We start from the raw sequence: 23,047 nt of genomic DNA, 5'->3' as shown, positions 1-23,047 counted from the left end.
GATATTGAACAAATGAACTCATCTTACTTGTCTTTATACACAACTTAGGAGTTCGAATTAGCCTCCTTGGCCTACATAAGCTCCAAAAATAAAATAATGTTCTAATAATTCAACTTTTGGTGACAAGCCCACAAAAGTAGCTCATAAATGAAAGAACCAACCTCTGAAGTGGTCAAATAATAATCTATGCATGTTGTAGGACCCTCTAAGAGGCCTAATGAGGTCCATGGGTGCCACAATGAAGAGTAGGACCCTCAAAAGAAGTGGACAAGGGGTTGGCCCCTTGTAATGACTTGTGGTGCTCCAAATGAGATGTGGGGGCACACGTGTCCTCATGGGTCTCCAAACAAATTGAAGATGCCTGTAGATCGCCTGCAAGGGGGGTTAGGATGATGGTGCAGGTGGTGCCACATCATCGTGCAAGCCCTAGATCATTTTCCTAGCGTATGGTGCAAATTTGGGGCCAGCTAGGCATGATGGATCAGGTACATCTTCCACTTCCAATAAGTGAACCACGAGAAATCTCTGAATGGCTGTGGGGATGCATGGAGTGCAATCTGCTGCTGTGGAGGCCCGTGGCTCTCAACGCACATCCTACATTTGTCGATGTAGCCCTCTGGAGGGTTAGGACCCCGTATAGGGAGACCAAACCTAAGATGGAAACCATCTGCAATCCTGCATAAGATCTAATGCGTCCCTTAGCGTTCCAGTACAACAAGTCATTAGAGAAATCGAGTAAATAAGCTTACCAGTCAAGGATCACAGGTGGGGTCTTCATAATGGCACCCTTCCATAATGGGCTTCAGGATGTGCCATTGTCTCCTAAACTCCAAATGGGGTTAACCAATAATCCTATTAGGTGGTTTCTACTTCTAAAGGGGATAGTATAGTCAAGGTACATCCTTCAGAAGTTGGTGGCATGTGACAGATAGGTGGATGATGTAGGGGATGAGAAAGGGCAACCCTGGGTCACATGCTGGGGAATAAGAGTAGCTTATAAGAGGGAAGTCCACACTTGGGTTTATAATGTATAGGAGGGAGCAATCGTGGTACATGAGGTGCTTCGACCTTGATTTTTCCACCCTTCTTTATATGCCTTTTGCCTTTTTATGATTTTCTTTGATTATCTGCTCGAGGCTCAAGGGTTAAGAGCATGATGTATAAGCCATAACAGTGAGTACCCCCTTTTAAGGTCGGGCGGTTCATTGCCCACCAGGGGTTGGGATAATCATTGGCTCCTATATGATGAAGAAGGTTTATAGAACGTATAGGAACTAGGGTGATGGCCATGATGATGGGGTAGAGCTCATGTGTTGGCTTTTGCCCACATGCTAAATGTGTTTATCCCGACTAGATTTTGCATTTTGTGGTACATTTTTCTGTTAAATGTGGCCAAATATGCTTTTATCTTTCTTTTTAGCTGCATCAACCTCTAGGCTTCATTCGAGGCCATGACCCAAGGTGTGGGCAAGGGGAAGGGGCAAGCTAACCCTATGTGGACCCAATGGAGGAATGTCGACCTAGGTGGGAGAAATGATGAATGTGACAGTAATGAGTGGAAAGAGGGTAATATGAGTAGATAAGGGAGCGGGACCACACAACCAAAATCGAGATTTCCCATTAAATACTATCCTTAGAGCCAAATGGTCAGTAAAAGAGATGCCACGGGACTAGAACCAAGGTTAATACCTAAAAGGGGTTTGGGGGACACGAGCACAAACCTAGCCCATTCTTTCCACCGAATCCCCCCATTAATCCATGCCCAGAAGTGTCCATGATAAGCAAACTACAATACTCAATTTCCAAATGACAAGGCATACCTTTAGGTTTGGAAGGCCCACCTATAAACATACGATCATGGCAGATGGGCGAGGGACCACATGGCTGGATCAGGTGGCAGAGAAATGGCATAATGAGCTAGCTGGTGGTTGCCAACTAAGGACCATCTTGGAGAATAAAAGCTCTCCTAGGGATATCACCCATAAAATGGTGGGTAACATCTGGCTCCAATTGGGACGTGATCTCTTGAAGAATTGGATGAAGCTACTTGAACAGGAGGTCATGGGAACTCCAACAATCTCTTGGTTATCGTAGACCTGTCACCTACACATTTATAGATAAAAACACGGGGCAACATGTTTTCGCGGCGTCTCATGATCGCACATGCTAAATGTTAAGCCATAAAATCAACAAAAAGTAAAATATGCAAGTATGCATCTATCTACCATGAGAAATATCATATGATGTTAGCTGTAATGAGAAAATGATCATGCAATGCATCCTATCCTAACATGCATATAGTAAGGCTAATACTAAGTTTAATCATAAAGCTAGTGCAACCAATATATTATCACATCAATATACGTGTCCCTGTCAGTATGATTATTCATGTAGTAACTTCCAAATTGAATGTGGACATAGTCACATGGCGGATGAAGCGGGTGGGAGGCGGGAAAATATGATCTCCATCTGAGGTAAAGGGAAGTCCTAGGAGAAAGAAAATAGGTCAATCTAGAGGTCCTGCGCTTTCCTTCTAGGTACACAATGGTGGAATAAATGATCACTCTCAAGAATTCCTTATCATAATCATTGCCTATAATATCATGCTTTGTAGATGCCACAAGGCTATGAGGAGAGGGGAACAAAAGGTTAGGGAGTGAAGGAGTGCAACAAATGGGTCTCTCAAGGTGATGGTCACATTGGAGAGGGGAGGTCGCGGAGCGGTCGCAACCCGAGGATGAGTCAAAGTGGATGAAGTATATTCATTGAGGGGTTCTTCCTTGACACCATATTCAGAAAGGGGAAAGGGGCATTGTCACTCGAGGTCATATCAAAAAGGATGATGGAAGATTGAAGGTGATGAACGAGAGGGACAGGGAAAGGGGAGGGTGAAGTATCATATTCAACGGGTTTTCCTTCCCCACAATCTAAAGGCTCAAGTGATTTGAATGCATAGTCATAAGGTGGGTAGGTGGGAGCCTCATTGCTTTCCTCATTATAAGCATCAAAGATTGGGCTTTCATTAAAAGGAGATCAATCACTTCCAATTGTCCTTCTTCATGTGAGGGAAAATAATAATTCTCCTTCTCAAAGGTATCGATGGATATGTTATCACAAGTAATGTTTGGGATAAAGGGAAAACCAATCTCAATCTCACCTTCCTTGTCAGTATCATAAATGGGAGCATAATCAAATTGGGGCCCAACAATCTCCCATTTTTCCTTTTCAATGCGAAAATAATCTCTTATGTCATTTTCCAAGGAGCTCACGGGATCACCTTCCTCAAGGTTTTCAAAAGGAGAGGTATCAGGAGTGATATCCTTGAGAAAGGTAAGGTCAATCTCAGCCTTGCTTTCCATAATTTCAATCTCCTCGACACATGTGCTCTCAAAATCATCCTATCCATCTTGCAACCCCAACAAGGACTCATCTTCCTGCTCATCACTGAGATCCTCAAGGTCAGCTTCATCTTGGTTGGTTGACAAGCAGGGCCTCTCTTCTTCTCTCTTCTCTTGAAGACCAATGGCTAATGTGTTTGTTACATGATTCTGGTAGTATGCTTCTAGGAGGAGAGTATTAGTAGAGTTCTCTTTATATTCACATTTCATCTTATGAAGCTTCACCTCTTCATCATATAAACAAGAAAAAACTTCATTAGAACTATATTCCCTTACTACCCCCTGCATGACCAACTATATTCATCCATTCTTTCTTGTGTGATTTGGAGGCTCGCAGGTTCCAACTTTTCGTCATCCTCATAGGAGGTATTACCTTTCCCATTGTTATTGATGAGGTTATCTAGAATATTCACAACACAGGTTATGTGAGCAAGGTCAAGGAGACGACTAGGATCCTTTTCATAAGCACACCTTACCATGTCAAGTTGTACTTCTGGTGACCTATAAAACCTAAGCATGAATTCCATATCCATGTCCTCCAACATATTTTGAAAAGATTCTACTTATTCTACCACTTCCTTTTGCAGTCCCTAAATCTCTTAGTTATTGAGTTTTTCAAATATATGACCAAGACTATGTTGTAGGAAACGTGGGGTAGGAGGGCGTTTCCGTACGGAAACGAGTACGAAACGCTGAAACGCGTTTCAGGGCCGTACGACCCACATTTCAGCATTTACTTGTGTTTTTTTTAATTTAATTTTTTTTAATTTGTTTTCTAATCTATTCTTACGTTAGTCTAGTGACTTCTAGTTGCTTCCAGATGCCTGTCTAAAGTTATAAAAGTGAACTTTTGCCTTAGTGTTGATATGCAATTCATGGTAATGTTAAATTCTTAAAGTAAAAGTGATATTCTCCTTTATTTTTCATTTTCATCCTTTTACTTAAATTTTTAACATTACCATGAAATGACTCAGGATGTTTGAGAGTGGTTTCGCCCTCATTGGATTTCATATGGAGAAAGTAGAATTTTAGATCTCACTCAAAATCCAGCAGACTTATCTGTTTTTCAGGATTCCAGGATTGGGGGTATTGCAATGTTTCCATTGGATTTTATCATGTACTAGGGTATGGAACTTGTATTTAATCGAGAGAACAAAGTCCTCTATGCAGGGGAGACTCCCAATAATCAAGAGAATGTAGGGTACTAGGGTATGAAACTTGTATTTAATCAAGAGCACTAAGGCCATTCGACTATGTAGGAGGAGACTCCCAATCAAGCACAAGACAAAAAATAAGAAATTTCTCGTGGCTGATTTTGGATATTTCTATTTTCATTATGTGATTATTCATGAGTAAATGTGATGTAAATTTAGATACTTATAGTTTATGCATTGACAATTGACAATTTTACCATAATGTAATAAATTAGAATGTATCACATATGCTTTATGATTGCACATATTTCGTAAATGTCCTAACATATATATATATATATATATATATATATATATATATATATATATATATTCGCGTTTCCCCGTTTCCAAAATTTGGGGAGGTCGCGTTTCGTATCGCTTCTCGTTTCGGAAACTCGTACTCGTTTCCCCGTTTCGTGCAACCTTGGACCAAGAGAAATCTCCATTTTCTATGATTTTGCATATTAAGATTATTATGGAGTCGCCAGGTTGAATTTAACGTGCCTTGATAGATGCTTGCTTCACCCTACAAGCATTAACTTTAAAGCTCAATGAAGAACTAGGGCTTCGTTCTTCCAATGGAGTTGCCAATAATGATATGTCGATATGTCGTATGGGGAACAAAATACACGTCTTGTGTCCTTGGCAACGACGCCAAAATGTTATTGCTTAAACTAGCAGGGGGCCTAAAAAGGGATGCTTAAAGGGAAAATGCTAGGCCAAGGGCAACAAATGGAGACTTATCCCACTATCACCTCAACTAAGGCTCTCTTCTATTTACAGACTTTCACTGATGGGAGGAGACCCGGTATGTATGGAGTCACGAATGAAGGATAAGTCAATGAATGGATATGAGTGACCCAAATAATCCCTTTCCTAGAAGAGCTTGAAGGATGGAGCTTGCTTGCTTTCTAAGCAAGGTACTATGTATTCTAGGGAAAGGAAGGGAGGATTTGAGGGTTAGGTTTAGGGGATATGACTTGTGAAGGAGTTTCCCAATCCCTTAAATCCTTGTTGCAATTGGTATCCTGAATGGTTCTTGAAGAATTGTCTTTTCAAAGGAACGGGACCACACGGGACCAAGTGGACCCAGTCTAGGGTATGAGGAAAGAATATAGTGACAAATGTTATTATTACCCTAGACAAGGTGGGGGAAAGGATCAAAGAAATAATGTTCACTTGAAGGTGTTGGTTTGACCCTATGAGGTACTAGCCTTGAGGATGCCAGGGCACAGTTTGATCCTAGATCTAGGCCTTGACTTTTCTCTCAACTCCACTGTTGGAATGGCTTAAAAATTGGAGAGCTTGAGGAAACACCAGTGCAAGAGATACTAGGAGATCGAACTTTTTGGGGGGCTAGCTTGTTGGGAAATTGATGCCCTAGGTACCCTAGCTTGGCTAGACCTAGAAGGAGGTGAATGAATATGATTTTTAGTGACCACCCTTGGTAGATCAGTGCCTTAATCTTTGTGAGAATGGAGTCTATGATGAATATGAGTAGGATTTCTTGGTTCCTAGTCAAGGAGGCCTCAAGACCAATTCGCTAGCCTTCTAGGTCAAGGAGAAGCAATCTTGCAGCTTTTATACTTCAATGCGCGAAGGAAATGGCTTATCAGGGTCAAATTCTATGATAGAATTACCCCTAAGAGATTTCGTTCATATTACATGGCCCATACATTGAGAGATGCTATAATAGAGACAAAATTCCACAATTTTAAGCAGTAAATGCATGCAACAATTAGCCCTAGAACAACGAAAATCCCAGTCCAATGTATATGTAAAAGTAAAATAAGAATAACATTAAAAGCATGTACTTACATGTAATAGAATATATCCAACCATTCACAATTGACAAGAGAGAAGCTCTAAGAGAAGATAGCCCAATATCCACCCATCAAAATTCATCCATAAAAGTTTCAATTCATCCTTCAGAAAAAAAGTGCGAATTTCTCTAAAGAATAGAGAGATCCAATCCAAGGTGATGATAAGTAAATGAGCCCATCTCAGTTGTATTTGTACACAACTTAGGAGTTCGAATTAGCCTCCTTGGCCAACATAAGCCCCAAAAATAAAATAATGTTCTAATAATTCAACTTTTGGTGACAAGCCCATCAAACTAGCTCATAAATGAAAGAATCAACCTTTCAAGAGGTCAAATAATAATCTATGCATGTCGTAGGGCCCCCTAAGAGCCCTAATGAGGTCCATGGGTGCCACAATGAAGAGTAGGACCCTCAAAAGCAGTGGACAAGGGGTTGGCCCCTTGTAATAACCTGTGGTGCTCCAAATGAGATGTGAGGGCACACACGTGTCCCTATGGGTCTTCAAACAAATAGATGCCTATAGGTTGCCTACAAGGGCTAGGATGATGGTTTAGGTGGGGTGCCACATCATCGTGCAAGTCCTGGATCACCTGCCAAGTGTATGGTGCAATTTGGGGCCAGCTGGGCATGATGGATCGGGTGCATCTTCCTCGTCCAATAAGTGAACCACGAGCAATATTTGATGGCTGTGGGGATCCATGGAGTGCAATTTGTTGCTGTGGAGGCCCATGACTCCCAACGCACATCCTACATGTGTCAATGTAGCCCCCTAGATGATTAGGATCCCGTATAGGGAGACCAAATCCAAGATGGAAACCATCTGCAATCCTGCATAAGATCCAATGCGTCCCCTAGCCTTCTAGTACAACAAGTCATTAGAGAAATCGAGTAAATAAGCTGACCAGTCATGGACCACAGGTGGGGACTTTATAATGGCCTGCACTTCCATAATGGGCTTTGGGATGTGCCAATGTCTCCTAAACTCCAAATGGGGCTAACCAATAATCCCATAGGTGGTTTATACTTCTAAAGGGGATAATATAGTCAAGGTACATCCTTCAGAAGGTGGTGGCATGCAATAGATAGGTGAATAAAGTAGGGGATGAGAAAGGGCAACCTTGGGTCACATGTTGGGGTACAAGGGTAGGTAATAAGAGGGAAGCCCACACTTGGGTTTATAATGTATAGGAGGGAGCAATCATGGTACTTGAGGTGCCCTGACCTTGATTTTTCCACCTTTTTTATATGCCTTTTGCATTTTTTATGATTTTCTTTGATTCACTACTCGGGGCTCAAGGGGTAAGAGTGTTAGGCCCCTATACTACTAGTGTAACCCCTTATTGTTATTAGTACAACCCACTTATTACATTGATGTATCCATGTAGTGCCCATATTGTTACTATTGTGCCCCATAGAAACCCACTATTGTTATTATTGTGCCCTTACATTATTATTGTTATGTCGGCTCTGATTATGTTATGACCCCTTAGACTCCTATATATAGAAATGAGGTCTTTTCCTTTGTATCATCCAAGAATTGTTCATTTATGTAATGTAAAGGAGGTTTCCCCCTCGAAGAGGCTGAATTTTAAGGCGTTGATCTATCTTTTCTATCTTTTTCTTGAGTTGGTTTCATAACATTTGGTATCAGAGCTTTGGATTCTAGGGTTTCGCTGCTCCAAACAGGGAATCGTGGCATTTTCGCTATAACTTTTTTTTTGCGATGTTTCAGAAGCTAAAAAAAAAAAGCCCATTTGAGAATACATTGCGCTGAAGCTCGGGTCCGAATTTCAGAGTTTTTCACGCTATATTTGCGGAGATATGATCTGAGGAAGTTGGTCTTTTTGCAGACTCCTGAATTACATTCCAAACAGGTGACGTGGGGAAAATCATCATAACTTTCTTTCTGAGCATTGGATTGAAATTTCATAAGAAGGTACAGAAAGAGGACGGATTGTAGTTTCTTGTATATATTTTTTAGAGCCAAAGGTCGAAACAGTGACACGTGACACTTCATACAAGTTCGCTCTTCTAGAAAGGTCTATAATTAGGTCATCTTGGGAGATTGTGCATAACTCTTTCTTGGAGAATCCAATTTGGATCAGATTGGTGGCATTGGAAAGAGGACACAGAGGGCTACCACAGGTCGCAATTTCAGAACTTAAAGATCCGAAAATACAGAGTTACAGTCGTTTCAAGATCGAGTTCCTAAAATCAAGAAAAAGCAAGATGAGGAAGTTTGATGGCAAGGATCCGGTAAATTGGATGCTTCATATGGAGCAATATTTTGATGTACATGGTGTACCACTGTTACAAAAGGTATGTATTGCATCTTCATATTTAGAACCAGATCAATTTTTATGGTATGAAGGGCTTTGTTCTCGTAAACAACTTGTTACGTGGTCAATTTTCACGGAGGAAATAATAACACATTATGAGGATACAAAGAGCAACACCTTCTTTAGAATAACACCACAACAATTGGAAAGAGGAAAAGAGCTTTGTGACATAGTGGAAAGAAAAATGATGGAAACCAGGAAGCATACCCCTCACAACTATAAAGATGGAAGTGTTGTTTTTCCTAGCCTTCCACAACCTACAAGGGTTACACCACAACAATTGGAAGAAAAAAGAGAAAAATGGCTTTGTTACAATTGTGATAGAAAATGCACTAAAGGTCATAAGTGTGTTGAGAAGAAATTATTTTACATAGAATATGAAGAGGAGGAAGAAAAGGATCAAGAAACATCAAAAGAAGAAGATATACGCCAGGACCCCACCCCAGAGAAAGAAGAAATGAATCAGACCATATCTTGTAAAGCATTGGCAAGAATTACCACTCCTCAAACTCTCAAGATAGAAGGACATATCAAGAAGAAAAAGGTGCAAGAAGTGAAAGATCACATCGAGAAAGAAGAAATGAATCCAACCATATCTTGTAATTCATTGGTCGAAATTACCACTCTTCAAACTATCAAGATAGAAGGACATATCAAGAAGAAAAATGTTCAAGAAGTGAAAGATCACATCGAGCATCAAGAAATGAATCCGACCATATCTTGTAAAGGATTGGAAGAAATTACCACTCCTCAAACTCTAGAGATAGAAGGACATATCAAAAAGAAAAAGGTTCAAGCAGTGAAAGATCACATTGAGCATCAACAACAAGTTCTCCAAATTTTAAAGGATAACGCCACTTCAGTGCAAAATCAAACAAAACAACAGGTAGATCAACATCGTAGTGAAAAATGTTTTGATGTAGGTGATTGGGTATTTTTACTGCTACATCTCAAGCAAGCTATTTATGAGAAGGAAATGTTGGCAATACTACATGCACTTAAAAAATGGCGACCTTACCGAATGGGAAGACTCTTCAAGGATGAGGATGTGGAAGCATTGTTTTGTGCTATTTCTATTATCCAACCAGATTAGATAAACGAAGCAAGGGATGAATGGAAGAAGGATGAAGAAGTATGGCCACTTATTCAAAAGTTGTAAAAGATCCCAATTCAAACAATATTGCCAGAAATTGAAGAGGAAGGAAAAATCATATTGGAACCTGGAGCATTCACAGAAACAAGAACCCAACAGCTATGAAATCGATCAATTTCAGAGTATCTCATCAAGTGGAAGAACTTACCCGCTAAAGATTCCACATGGGAGGACAAGAATTTTATACAGAAGCATCAAGAACTACTCAAGCGTTGAGGACAACGCTTTTTGAAGGAGAGGGGCATGTTAGGCCCCTATACTACTAGTGTAACCCCTTATTGTTATTAGTACAACCCACTTATTATATTGATGTACCCATGTAGTGCTCATATTGTTACTATTGTGCCCCATAGAAGCCCACTATTGTTATTATTGTGCCCTTACATTATTATTGTTATGTCGGCTTTGATTATGTTATGACCCCTTAGACTCCTATATATAGAAAGGAGGTCTTTTCATTTGTATCATCCAAGAATTGTTCATTTTTGTAATGTAAAGGAGGTTGCCCCCTCGAAGAGGCTGAATTTTAAGGTGTTGATCTATCTTTTTTATCTTTTTCTTGAGCTGGTTTCATAACAAAGAGCATGATGTATAAGATATAACATTGAGTACCTCCTTTTAAGGTCGGGTGGTTCATTGCCCACTAGGGGTTGGAACAACCATGGGCTCCTATATGATGAAGGATGTTTATAGAACCTATAGGAAACAGGATGATGGCTGTGATGATGGGGTAGAGATCATGTGTTGGCTTTTGCCCAAATGCTAAATGTGTTTCTCCCGACCATCTTTTCCATTTTGTGGTACATTTTCTTGTTAAATGTTGCCAAATATGCTTTGATCTTTCTTTTTAGCTGCATCAACCTCCGGGCTTCATTCGAGGCCATGACCCAAGGTGTGGGCAAGGGGAAGGGGCAAGCTAATGCTATGTGGACCCAATGGAGGAATGTGGACCTAGGTGGGAGAAATGATGAATGGGATGATAATGAGCGGAAAGAGGGTTATATGAGCAGATAAGGGAGCGGGACCACACAACCAAAACCGGGGTTTCCCAAGAAATACCTTCCCTAGAGCCAAATGGTCAGCAATAGAGATCCAACAGGACTAGAATCAAGGTTAATACCTAAAAGGGGTCCGGGGGACATGAACACAAACCTAGCCCATTCTTTCCACTGAATCCCCCCAAGTATCCATGCCCAGAAGTGTCCATGATCAGCAAACTACAATACTCAATTTCCAAATGACAAGGCATACCTTTAGGTTCGAGAGGTCCACCTTTAAACATACGATCATGGCAGATGAGTGAGGGACCACATGGTTGGCTCAGGGGGCAGAGAAATTGCATAATGAGCTAGCTGGTATTTGCAAGGGGCTGCTGGCTGGCGACTGAGGACCATCTTGGAGAAAAAAATTTCTCCTAAGGATATCACCCACAAAATGGTGGTTAACAAGACCAACAATGGAACCGAATATGAATCAAATGAATTCGATGACTTTTGCAAAGAGGCTGACATTAAGAGGGAGACAACTTTTCCATACTCTTGAGCAAAATGGTGTTGCTGAAAGAAAGAATCGAACAATCATGGAAGCCACCTGTGCCATGATCTATGATCAAGGTCTACTGAAATTCTTGTAGGTTGAAGTTGCCAACACTGCTATATATGTTCAAACTAGGTGCCCGCATCAAGTTTTAGATTTCAAGACACCTGATGAAGTTTTCACTGGTAAGAAACTTGATGTTTCTCATTTTTTAATCTTTGGTTGTCTTGTATACTTTCATGTGCCTAAAGAGAAAAGGAATAAGTTGGATGCTTCTGGGAAGAAAAGCATATTTGTCGGCTACAATGAAAATTCAAAGGCATATAGAATCTATGTACCTGGCCAAAGAGATGTGGAAGTAAGCAGAGATGTTACCTTTGATGAAGACACTGCCCTCGGGAAAGCCAAAGATCTCCCCATTTCAAAGAAAGACGATGATGACGTTGCCCACAACAAGATGAACCTCTAAAGAATGAGCCTATGCATGTTGTTAATGGACCAATGGATCCTATTGATCCACCTCTTGGTGATTTCTCTACCTCAAGGAAAAGACCATTATGGCTCAAAGATACTTTTGAAGATGCTGAGAGACATAGTGCTCCAAGAGGGACATTTCACGAAAGTAAGAAGCCGAATAGGTACCAAAGGTACTTGGCTTCCATGAGTACTATTGTTCAAGCTGAACCTTGCACATTCAAAAAAACCAAGTATGGAAAGATGCGATGAATGAGGAATATGAATCAATCATGAAGAATGATGTTTGGGACGTGGTGCCTAGACTTAAGGACAAGTCCGTGGTCACCTCTTAAATGGATTTACAAAATTAAACATGGAGTTGATTGAAGTGCTGAAAAATACAAGGCCAGGTTCGTAGTTTGTGGCTTCTTTCAAAAGGAAGGAGTGGATGATGAAGTATTTGCAACAATTGCTCGATATATACCACTACCCAATCTATTATTGCTCTCGCTGCCAATCAAGGTTGGAACCTACATCAAATGGACGTTAAGACTACTTTCTTGCATGGCTCACTTAAGGAGGAAGTCTACTTGGAACGAACTCAGGGGTTCGAAGTCCAAGATTGAAGGACACATGTCTGTCGGTTGAAGAAAATCCTCTATGGGTTGAAGCAAGCCCTTAGAGCTTAGTACGAAAGGATTGATAGCTTTCTTATGAAGCTGAGATTTACAAAGAGCTACGTTGATCCAAACCTATACTTCAAGGTTGAAAACATGCCTCTTATTTTGGTCCTTTATGTTGATGGTCTCTTTTTGAATGATGCAAACCCTTTCATTTATCAATGTAAGAGGGAGTTGACTTCCGAATTCGAAATGAAGGACCTAGGACTGATGCATTATTTCCTAGGCCTGGAGGTCTGGAAAAAGCCAGGCGAGATTTTCCTTTCTCAAGGAAAATACATTGTGAAGTTGTTAGAAAGATGTGGGATGGTAGAATGCAAGTCTGTGATGGAACTAAACTTCAAGAAGCTATGTGGAAGTGTTGTTGGGCCCGAATTGGCAAATCCTTCTGAATATAAACAACTTGTGGGGGCCTTGATGTTCTTGGTAAACTCTCGACTAGACATATGCTTCACTGTAAATACTTTGAGTCAATTATGGTTGAGCCTCATCACATACATTGGGTCGCTGCAAAAAATCTCTTAAGATATCTTCGTGGTATTATCAACAATGGACTAAGATAAACTGCTGAGAATTTGAGGCTACATGGATATTCTGATGCTGACTGGGATGGCAGTGTGGTGGATAGAAAGAGCTCATCAGGGTGTTGCTTCTCTTTGGGATCTGCTTCAATTTCTTGGATGAGTAGGAAGCAAAAATCAGTTGCTCTAAGAACTGCCGAGGTCAAATATATGCTAGTATGGCTTGTTGTGAAGTTGTTTGGTTGAGGAAGCTCTTTAGTGAGCTATTTGAGCATGTGCTGGATACCACCGTTATCTATTGCGACAATCAGAGTGGGATGTGCCTTTCAGAGAATTTTGTGTTCCACGACCACTCCAAGCACATTGATATCAGGTACCACTTTATCCGAGATATGGTACAGCGGGGATCAATAAGGCTCCATCACATCAAGAATGATGAGCAAGTCGCTGACATTCTCACGAAGACCTTGGGAAATGTCAAGTTTTTAACCTTCCGAGAGAGACTTGGAGTCATGGAAGGACCCTCATTTTGTGTTGGACATTGAGCTCTGGGAGTTCTTGGGGGCTTGGGGTACTTCTTGGAGCTATGTGCGACCATAGGGTGAGTGGTTCACCTTCCCCTATGGGTATGTTGTGTACAGGGTGAGTTCCCCTATGATACCCTATGATATATGAGAGCATAGGGTGAGTGGGTCACCTTCCCTTATGATGGTTGACATGTGTGTAGGGCAATGTGGAAAAAGTCGAAGTCGGGATTAATTCGGAAAGGCTCCAAAAGTTGAAAAACTCGTCAAAGTCGGGAGTTTTTTGAAAAAGTCGGCAAAATTAAAAAAACACAAAATTATTCATTTTTTAAACTTTTTTTAACATCAGAGTATCCACAAAATCAAATAAACGCATTTCCACATAAACATGTAAAGTAAGCTAATATATGATATGTATATGAAGTCTAGTGCTACATCACAGATCAAAATAGTGAATCAACTCCTGAATTTTGAGTCCTGTCTGAGTCTCAGCTCTCAAGAGTCAAAATATCAACAAAAAATATAATAAATGTATATCATGAGTCATCTAAAAGTCATCAAGTAACTAGTCACTGAGATCCTCTTCCCCTTTTAATTTTTGTTTCCTAATTGTATTAAGAAATAAGTCATGCATTTATTCAATAGATTGTAATATGCTTGGGTAATAAGGTGTCAGGTGGTAGGTCCAATGAAAATTAACAGTGAGTATCACAGTAGATGTGAAAATTAACGCTTGGTGACTCCAAGCTGCTTATTTTCTGAGAAAACAGTGGATGTTAGATTACTAACCTAGCCTTGGCATCTATTATTCAAAAACTCTTGGAGGTAAAATCCACCTCTGATACATAACCTTTCCCCACATTTACAAGGAGTTCACCACTAAAGAAGATTCCCTTTCAAAACGTGCTCTCATTGCAGGAAGGATCTTTGCTATCACAAGATTTCACAAGTACTTTGTTCCTGTCTGAGAAATGGGCTTTTTTTAGGCACTGGTTTTGTTTTTTTGGATAGGTTGTTATTTGATCTTCATGACCTCTTTGTTGTTTCTTCTAGAATCATTCAACAACTGTAACAATGTTTTTGATGGTGTGGGGTTCTTTCTACGGAAGACTGTTGTATGCCTGTCCTTTTGGTACTTTTGTAATCTTTTGAAGGGGCAGTGGTTGTTAGAGTCTGGATCACTGAAAGCCTGGAGGCTTAGCCAATGTATACTTTGCTTTCTAACTAGAAATATGAAGTATAAAGATTTGTTTTTCCTTGGAAAACAAAAACATATCTTAACCTCAAAACTAACAGATAACAAATGAGACTACTATGCTCGTAAGAAGTATGACAAACAATACAATGCAATAACTTGAAAATGCATGGATGGAAGCTTCAATTTACAGTTTTTTTCACCTTTGCGGCCTCTTTATCTGCGGCCTGGGAAGGGAGGAAGACTTTTTGGGTCGACTCCCGATTAAGTCGAGAGTGTAAGGAAAAAATCACGAGTTTTTCCTTTGTGAAAAAGTCGCCAAAAAGTCGGGGGATTAAATCGTTTAGTTCAAAAAATCGCGTTTTTAGGATTAAATCGGGATTTTTTGCAGACTTTTTCCACACTGGTGTAGGGTGAGTGGTTCACCTTCCCCTATGATTGATGATACATGTGTGTAGGGTGAGTGGTTAACCTTCCCCTACGATTGTTGCAATATGCATAGGATGAGTGGTTCACCTTATCCTATGGCATATGAACAAAATGAGTGGTTCACCTTGTCCTGCGGATGCCCCAACATACATCCTACCCATGTAGTTCGGGTTCATGTGAAGTACCTCTCATCTGGTCAATGAGTTGGGAAAAGAGAATAGGAACCATAGCACTACAAATGGACACATCGTGTACTACTGTACTCCCTATGAACAGGATGGATGATGTTCAACAACTTGATTGCTCACAATCAAGTCAGATTGGGGTTCTACCCCTCGTTATGTGGACTGACTTTTGTCAGTGGAGAGTGGCAAGGTCTTGTGACTCACTCTTGATCAATTCCTCTTCATTAGCTATATCAGTGTTTAGCAGAGTTGAGACGAGATGTAAAGATGGTTCATGATGAGAACATGGCATGATGATCGATGGTTAGATATTGGCAGGAGGAATTCTCTCTAGTTGAGAGGGAGTGTTAAAATTATCAATTAGGGCCAAATTCCACTTTGGAAACTGACCTAAAGATCACTAAATTTGAACAAGGAGAAATGATTTTTTGAAGTGAAGCCCACACATGCACAAATTATGAAGGTTGGCCACATCATCATGTAGGGTCATGAAGCCCAACAGACATGTCTTTTGACCCTCATCAATTCATATAAATAAGAGAGACCTCCACCCTCATTTGGCATCATCATCACACAACACATTCTTCTCTCTCCTCATCTGATTGGTTCGTACACCTCATTGGGCAGCTGTTCTTTTCACATGTGTGGCAGAAAGGAGGACGAATTTCAGATCTGTTGCAGGGCTTTGACCTGCAGGGACCAAGGGCTATTTGACCTCCTTTGACTGCAATTTTTGTGGGAGATTCTGTTTGGGCAGGCCATACTATTTGGCACAGAAATCGAGAATTTCTGGACACTGACCTACGTTGACCGCAGGCCTGTTTGACCGCAGAGTTGACCAATTTGACTGTTGTTTGGATTACTTTTTTGGGCCGACTTTGACCAGCAAGAGTGGCCAAGTTCCTCTCTCCTTTGACTGAGCTGTTGTGGAGAAGTTTGACCAGACTTTGACTGCTGTTGACTTTCTGGTTAGGGCTGATTTGACTGCTATTGACTGAGAGTAGAATTGCAAATTTTACAGGGCTGTTTTGGACAGTGATTTGGCAATTCAATTTTGACTTTGACTTTGTATTATTGTACTCTTCCCCTTTGCTGAACATTTGGTATTTATAATAATAAGAATTGATCAACGATTTTCCCCATCTTGAGGTTTTTGCCTGGCATTAGCCAAATTCTTGTGTTCTCGTCTTGGCTTGTCTTCTGCAGCTAATTGTTCATGTTCTATCCACAGTTACTGTCAATGTGATTAATGGTTTTTGTGATTGCTATTTCATTGGGCTAATAGAAGGACATTGAATCGTTGCAAGCATAGAACATACCATTGTTATCTAAAATTAATAGTACCTTTTGACCGGAAGCTCACTTTTCAACACGTGCCCTTTTTAGATGGGCGAGGAAACATATGACAGATGCAGGTGGCAGACATAAATGACATATTGTCATTGGCTACTAGTGGCGTTGAAGGGCTGCTGACTGCCAGCTGGAAGAAATGAATAGGAGAAAAGTTTCTCTTAGGGTTCACCCACTTTTGGTGGGTAACAAGTCCACAATAATTAGTTAGTCTAATTATTGTACTTTTCGTAAGGTTAACCTTAGGAAAGAAGTAATAAAGTCACTCACTCCACCAAGCAAGCATCTAAAGAGTAAATCAAACTTCTTCTACATGCTAGACACCAAGCCAGTGTAGAAGACCCTCTGTAGCTATAAAACATCAGCATTCCCCCATTACTGTTGCAGTTTCTTCTACTTTCTAGTTCTTATAGACCTATTCTGGTACTTGTGGACATTAATAATTTTATCCTTACCCTCGTCTACCAATTAAAAAGAGTCCACAATTACTAGCTTGGATGAAAATTTCACAGACATGATAACACCAACAAGTCTTGTCTTTGTTTCTCCATGCAAGTGGTGGTTGACAGTTACACATTGCTTATCTAACTGGTGTTTTTGCTTCATATTAACTTGGGACAATCGCAATTAATGACCTAAAATTGGCATGTACGCTTGAGAGGCTCATGTTGCTGATTGCCACATTACCATGCACATCATACAATGCATGCTTTTTTCTAAATTTAAAAACTAGTGGAAAATGGTCTGGAAGGCATATATAGCTTGTTTCCTCCTAGAAGATACCTTTTCATCATGAAACTGGGTTCAATGCATACACAGGGTATCTATACCTCTATTTGAGAAACCTTAGCATAACAAATATTGAATGAATATATGACATCACATTAGCAAAAGCTTAAAATGAATTCACATGTCTATGCAGCATAAATGAAATTGGGTAAATGATTGATGGTAGTAATCCAACAAAACTCAGAGAGGCTTGGATGAGATTAATCATTAGTGGTTTATTACAGAAAAAATAAATCTTTTTGACTGGTCGAAAGCAAATTCTGGTTTGCATTTTGTACTTCTATAACAATTCTTTTTGCTGTTATTTTTTATTGATTTTTAAACTCTAAAATATGTATTGGCATACAATTTTTGAAATGTTCAGGTGGAACAACTGCACAAAATATTTAAGTTGTGTGGATCACCATCTGAGGACTATTGGAAGGAATCAAAATTACCACATGCAACCATATTCAAGCCACAACACCCTTACAAAAGTTGCATTGCTGAGGCTTTCAAAGATTTCTCTCCATCAGCTTTGGCCTTGTTAGAAACTCTCCTTGCTATAGAACCTGGTCATCGTGGAGAGGCAAGTGGGGCCCTTAAGAGTGAAGTAAGCACCATATTTCGTGCATATGCTCCTAATATATAGTGATGGCCTTGTAGTTAGTTTCTTAACGTTATTTTACACTTTGTAGTGCTAAATATATTTGGCATAGAAAATTAAAAAATAGCCATCTAATGCTTCAATATGAGTACTTTTTCCATCTAATCGTGGTCATACAAAAAATTACATTCAAAGCTAGTGCCATTTTGTTTGTGATACATGTAGAAAAATATTTTATCTGGAAAAATTTAGTTTGGAATGCATTCTATACAATATGATGGACCAGTTGATTCTTGATTGAATTGAGTTTGTTCCTTTTGAAATTTTACTAATATCTGTGCACGCCTAGTATCTAGGGAGAGACTTTAATGTATTTATTATTTAGGCATAAAAAATTAGCTATGAAAAACTTCATAGATAAATTCAACCACGTTTAACTTTTTTTTCACCTTTGATACTATACTATATATGCTGTTTGTGTTACAGTACCACCATCTCCAGCTGAAACACATAAAGGGAAGCAACCTCGTGTTACAAGGTCAGCATGGATGCAGACCTAGTCAAGCTCTGTGGGTGTGTGGTGATTACTTTTGAATTGTATGTGTAGTGGCCAAGTCAGCCTGTATGGAATATTATGTGGCCAACCAAACTTTGACACCACATGGTCGTAGCCCATCCCATGGAAGAAGATTGATTGAATTTGACTCGACCCCTTTATTATATAACAATGGGAAAAGGGCATAGCATTAAAGTCCCTTCCTACACAATGGTAAGAAAATTGGGTTGTCCAGATATGGCACAACGTCTTCCTAAACCTAACAACAAGCTAGTCGGATTTCTGTTACCTTGACCTGTGTCCAACTAGAGCAATGCATTTGTAAAACTATATAGACAAGCCGTAGGCAATTGCCTAGCAGATCATAGTGACAATCAATATTACATTTATTGTTATCGACAATTTATCGCTGGGGTCCAAAATTTTAATTATCGGCAATATTGGGGAAATTATCAAGAAACTTAAAAAATAAAAAAGGATCGTTTTTTTTCAAAATTTTAAACTTCTAATGCAACATCAACATCAAACAAACACATTGTCACATAAATATGAAGATAAAACTACTATATAAAATGTATAAGATGCCAAGTGGTACATCAAGCATCGACACTGAAATATGATATCTGTCCCGACTCTCCTTAGTCACAAGCCTTAATAAGATAAAAGAAAATTGCATCAAAATAAAAAGGTGTATCTCATGAAATGATCATCACGAGGCATCTAGATATTGTTGAGAATAGTACCAAGGAGAGGTGTTACTAGGCTTTCATTCCTTTTAGCCTAGTGAACATATTAATTACTTTTGACTCAATGACTTTTATGAGTTATATTAATGTCATGGGTAAAAAAGGTAAGTGTTGTACCATTTACTTTTTCTAATATTAAAATCATTTGTACTTTTATAAAGTGACTTTATGTGTAAAGTAGTAAGTGTACTTTTCTAATATTAAAGTGAGATGAAAAATCACTTTATGAGAGAAAATAGAAAAGGTACATGTTGTCGCCCAAAGTGTACACCTAAGGCGCAATGCTCAGAGCAGGGGTGTCACCCTAATCTCTATTCACTCCATTCTAGCTCTCTCCTAGACAAGCTAAGCAGGGTAGTCCATAAAGGTAGATGGAAATGGAAAACTTGTTGGAACAAGAAGTTCTAGGAGACAAGGAGGCAAAGCAATCACTTCCCTAAATAACTTGAATTAAGATTCGATGGCCAGTTAGGCTATTAAATTGAACAATCTAAGATAAATATGTTCAATTAGATCCAAACATCACTTTTGATGGAAAATAAGAGACCAGTGCCTTAATAACCCATGCTCAAATAAATTAAGAACTTGCACAATAATACTTCAATCTATAAGGTAAGTAATGCTGCAAGGAAACATTAGAAAGGATCAAGACAATCAGAGATATAAGCAGTTAACAATCTGAGAGCAATTTACAAGTAATTATGATATTCACAATACAATATCTTGCAATTATGAGTTGAGCTCACAATACAATATCTTGCAAGATTAGATGCAAGATGACAATTGCAATTGCTTCACAAGAGACAGTAAATATACTTCAAGAAATTAAATTGCCAATGTGCTAACAAAATGTAATGAAGATGGAAATTACTTAATTAATCTCTTAGGAAATTACCAATATGAGAGATATGACTCAAGAGAACTTAGATGGATCTAATGCTCTTCCAATTGAGCACTGCACAAGAATCATAGAACCAGGAACATTAAAATATTTGCTTGCTTGGATATTTAATCAATGAGATAATTGCAAATACTTTTACCCAACAATTTTAACAATTGTGTTCACTAATCTACAAATGCCAAACGTGGATTAATGATTAACCAAGATCCATAATGCTTTAACCAAATGGCAAAAGAGAGCTAGAGTACCAGCAATTACTCAATCAGAAAATTATTTGCTAATGACAATTATCGCAAAGGAAGCATTAGGTTATTTATTTAACCTCAGTGTTTTAAAGTTATTGGCTTAATGCATAGACAATGAAAAAAATAAGAGGTTTAGAGAACGAAACTTGAGGCCTAAGTGTTGAGAATTCAATAGGGCAATGAATATGTTAATTCTCTCTAACTTGATAACTGTTTGTGTTACCTTTTACCTTATTAGCTTTGTTCCTTATTATTATAGTGTGAGATACATCAAACAACTACCAAAAGAATAAGAACATTGACATAGTATGTTGGCTGCAAGCCAGGGACAAAACCCCTCCTCTTGAGGGGAAAACCCTTAATACTCTTCTCTTCTTATAGATCCTTCAATTGACGAATACCATGACCTAGTGACTCAGACAAATACCCTCTAAGATCAAGATCAACTCGGCCTCCTACTGCAAGATCTTAGGCCTCCTACTTTAGATTTAAAATTCTGTCTCCCAGCAACTGTTGCTGCTCCTCAATAAGACTTCGATCTTCTTCGTATGGCCTCCTTTCCCCTTTGCTTGCCTTTCCTTGAGACTTAGGGCTAGTGAGATACCCTAAGTGACATTCGCTTGACTTCCTTTATCTCTTTCCTCTAAGATTGAACCAAAGATAGCCCCAACGCAGAAACCCTAACTTTGATTTGCACGTGAGAGAGAGAGAACTAGCCCAAGCACTTCAACTTCCTTCGATTTCTTCTTTGTCCTTCTTCTTCGACCTCTTCTTGTCCTCTTCTTCACATAGAAAGAGATGTGAGTGAGTGTGTCTAATGGAGGATGAGTTCCTCTCTATATATAGGCTTCTTTAAGGGTAGACGTGGCTCTTCATGTAGGCTGACTTGACAGCTTCTAGGCCGACTTGACCTTGGAGGGAATTTCGACACTTTAAAGACAGAAACAAAAATTTCTTTACAAGATAAAATGTACCCATGGGGTCTTCAATATATGACAATGACTCTTAAGCCTAGGACAAACCCTAGAAGCACTCAATGGGTTCTTGACCTATAAAATAAAAGAACTTGAGCATGAAACCCATGCTCCAATAATAATTTCTCTTCATTTTATAATTTACAAGAATACATTTCATAAATATGAATACCGAACCTAGTTACGCATTTTTCAACACTCCCTCTTAACTAGGGAGGTATTCATAAGAGGTACATGGTCATTCTCAATCTGAAGAGATCTCATAAAAGAGTTGGATTGGTAACCCATCTGTCTAGCATCATATTTAACCAGCATTGTCACGTAACAAGGCCTTGACTAACAACTCTATCTCTCTACAAGATCAGAGCACAATGCTGGTGAGACCAATGATTTATAGACATCATCATCATTGCCCCTCGAGGTACATACTCCACCATTGTTCACTGAGTATGACCTTCCATTGGACTATGCTTATCTCAGGTAGCTAGTCCTCAAAGAATATTGGTCCACGACTACTTTTGTTTTGAATGCCCTACCACATTCTCTAAGGGTATCGAATGCCAGATGGTTACCCAATCCTCCATTCTTTCTTCCCAAGTGAAGACAAGAATGTAGTGTCTATCTCTCCCTCTCAATTAGGGAGGATACATCAACTAAACCAAGCTTGTCTCTCAAGGACACAAGCTTCTTGTTCGGAAGTGACTTTGTCAATATGTCAACTACCTGCTCATCAGTGGAGATACACTGTATTTGCAACGCACCATTTTGCACTAGCTCTTGAATATAGTGATACTTGTTGTTTATATGCTTTGTCTTCTCATGAAACATTGGATCTCCAGACAAACATATACAACTGGTGTTATCACAAAGTATCACTGTAGGGTTCATCGGACCTTCAAACAGGTCAGATACCAGCTTCCTCAACCATACTGTTTCTTTTCTTATTTCATAGGCTGCAACATATTCAGCCTTAATAGTACTCAAAGCAACTGTGTCTTTCTTTCTGCTCATCCATGAGACCATGGAGGATCCCAAACTGAAACATGCTCCGGTAGTGCTCCTTCCATCTTGCTCATTGCCTCCCCAGTCGGAATCTATATATCCAATCAGTTTGACATCATTCCTTCTATCGTACTTCAGAAATAGTGGATGGTTCCTCTTAGATATCTCAGAATATGTTTCGCTGCTACCCAATGATCATGCTTCGACTCCACTTGGAATTGACTGAGAACATTTATTGCAAAGCATGTGTATGGACGAGTTCATTCACTGAGTACATCAATGAGCCAATATGTTGCCTATTCTTGGAAGGATCCACAGGGCTAGATTCTAAACTTCTTAGTCTCTTCAAGTTTTTGATCATTGGAGTGGTCATAGGTTTGCAATCCATCATGTCAAACCTGTTCAAAATTTTGATCACGTACTTTCCTCGACCCAAATAAATTTCATCAGGTCCTTGCTAGAC

At 39.5% G+C, this 23,047-nt stretch overlaps 1 protein-coding gene across 2 annotated transcripts in view; it reads left to right on the top strand.

Annotated features, from left to right (window-relative positions):
- The window catches only part of LOC149264223 (putative serine/threonine-protein kinase At1g54610), a 179,571-nt gene that overhangs the window by 96,362 nt on the left and 60,162 nt on the right, over positions 1-23,047 (top strand). Inside the window, exon 4 of one of the 2 annotated variants that reach the window (XM_089427766.1) lies at positions 17,939-18,142. In XM_089427766.1, the coding sequence (XP_089283892.1) occupies positions 17,939-18,142 (204 nt within the window). Of the gene's footprint in view, positions 1-17,938; positions 18,167-23,047 lie in introns of both variants that reach the window. The other variant, XM_089427765.1, reaches the window with a different exon arrangement.

This window comes from Pinus tabuliformis, chromosome 6 (assembly GCF_031772625.1).
Source record: "Pinus tabuliformis cultivar Carrire ecotype Pingquan chromosome 6, CPIR1, whole genome shotgun sequence".
In the NCBI taxonomy this organism is placed as follows: Eukaryota; Viridiplantae; Streptophyta; class Pinopsida; order Pinales; family Pinaceae; genus Pinus; species Pinus tabuliformis.
The sequence above is the reverse complement of the archived record's forward strand: the minus strand, read 5'-3'. Positions and strand labels throughout refer to the sequence as shown.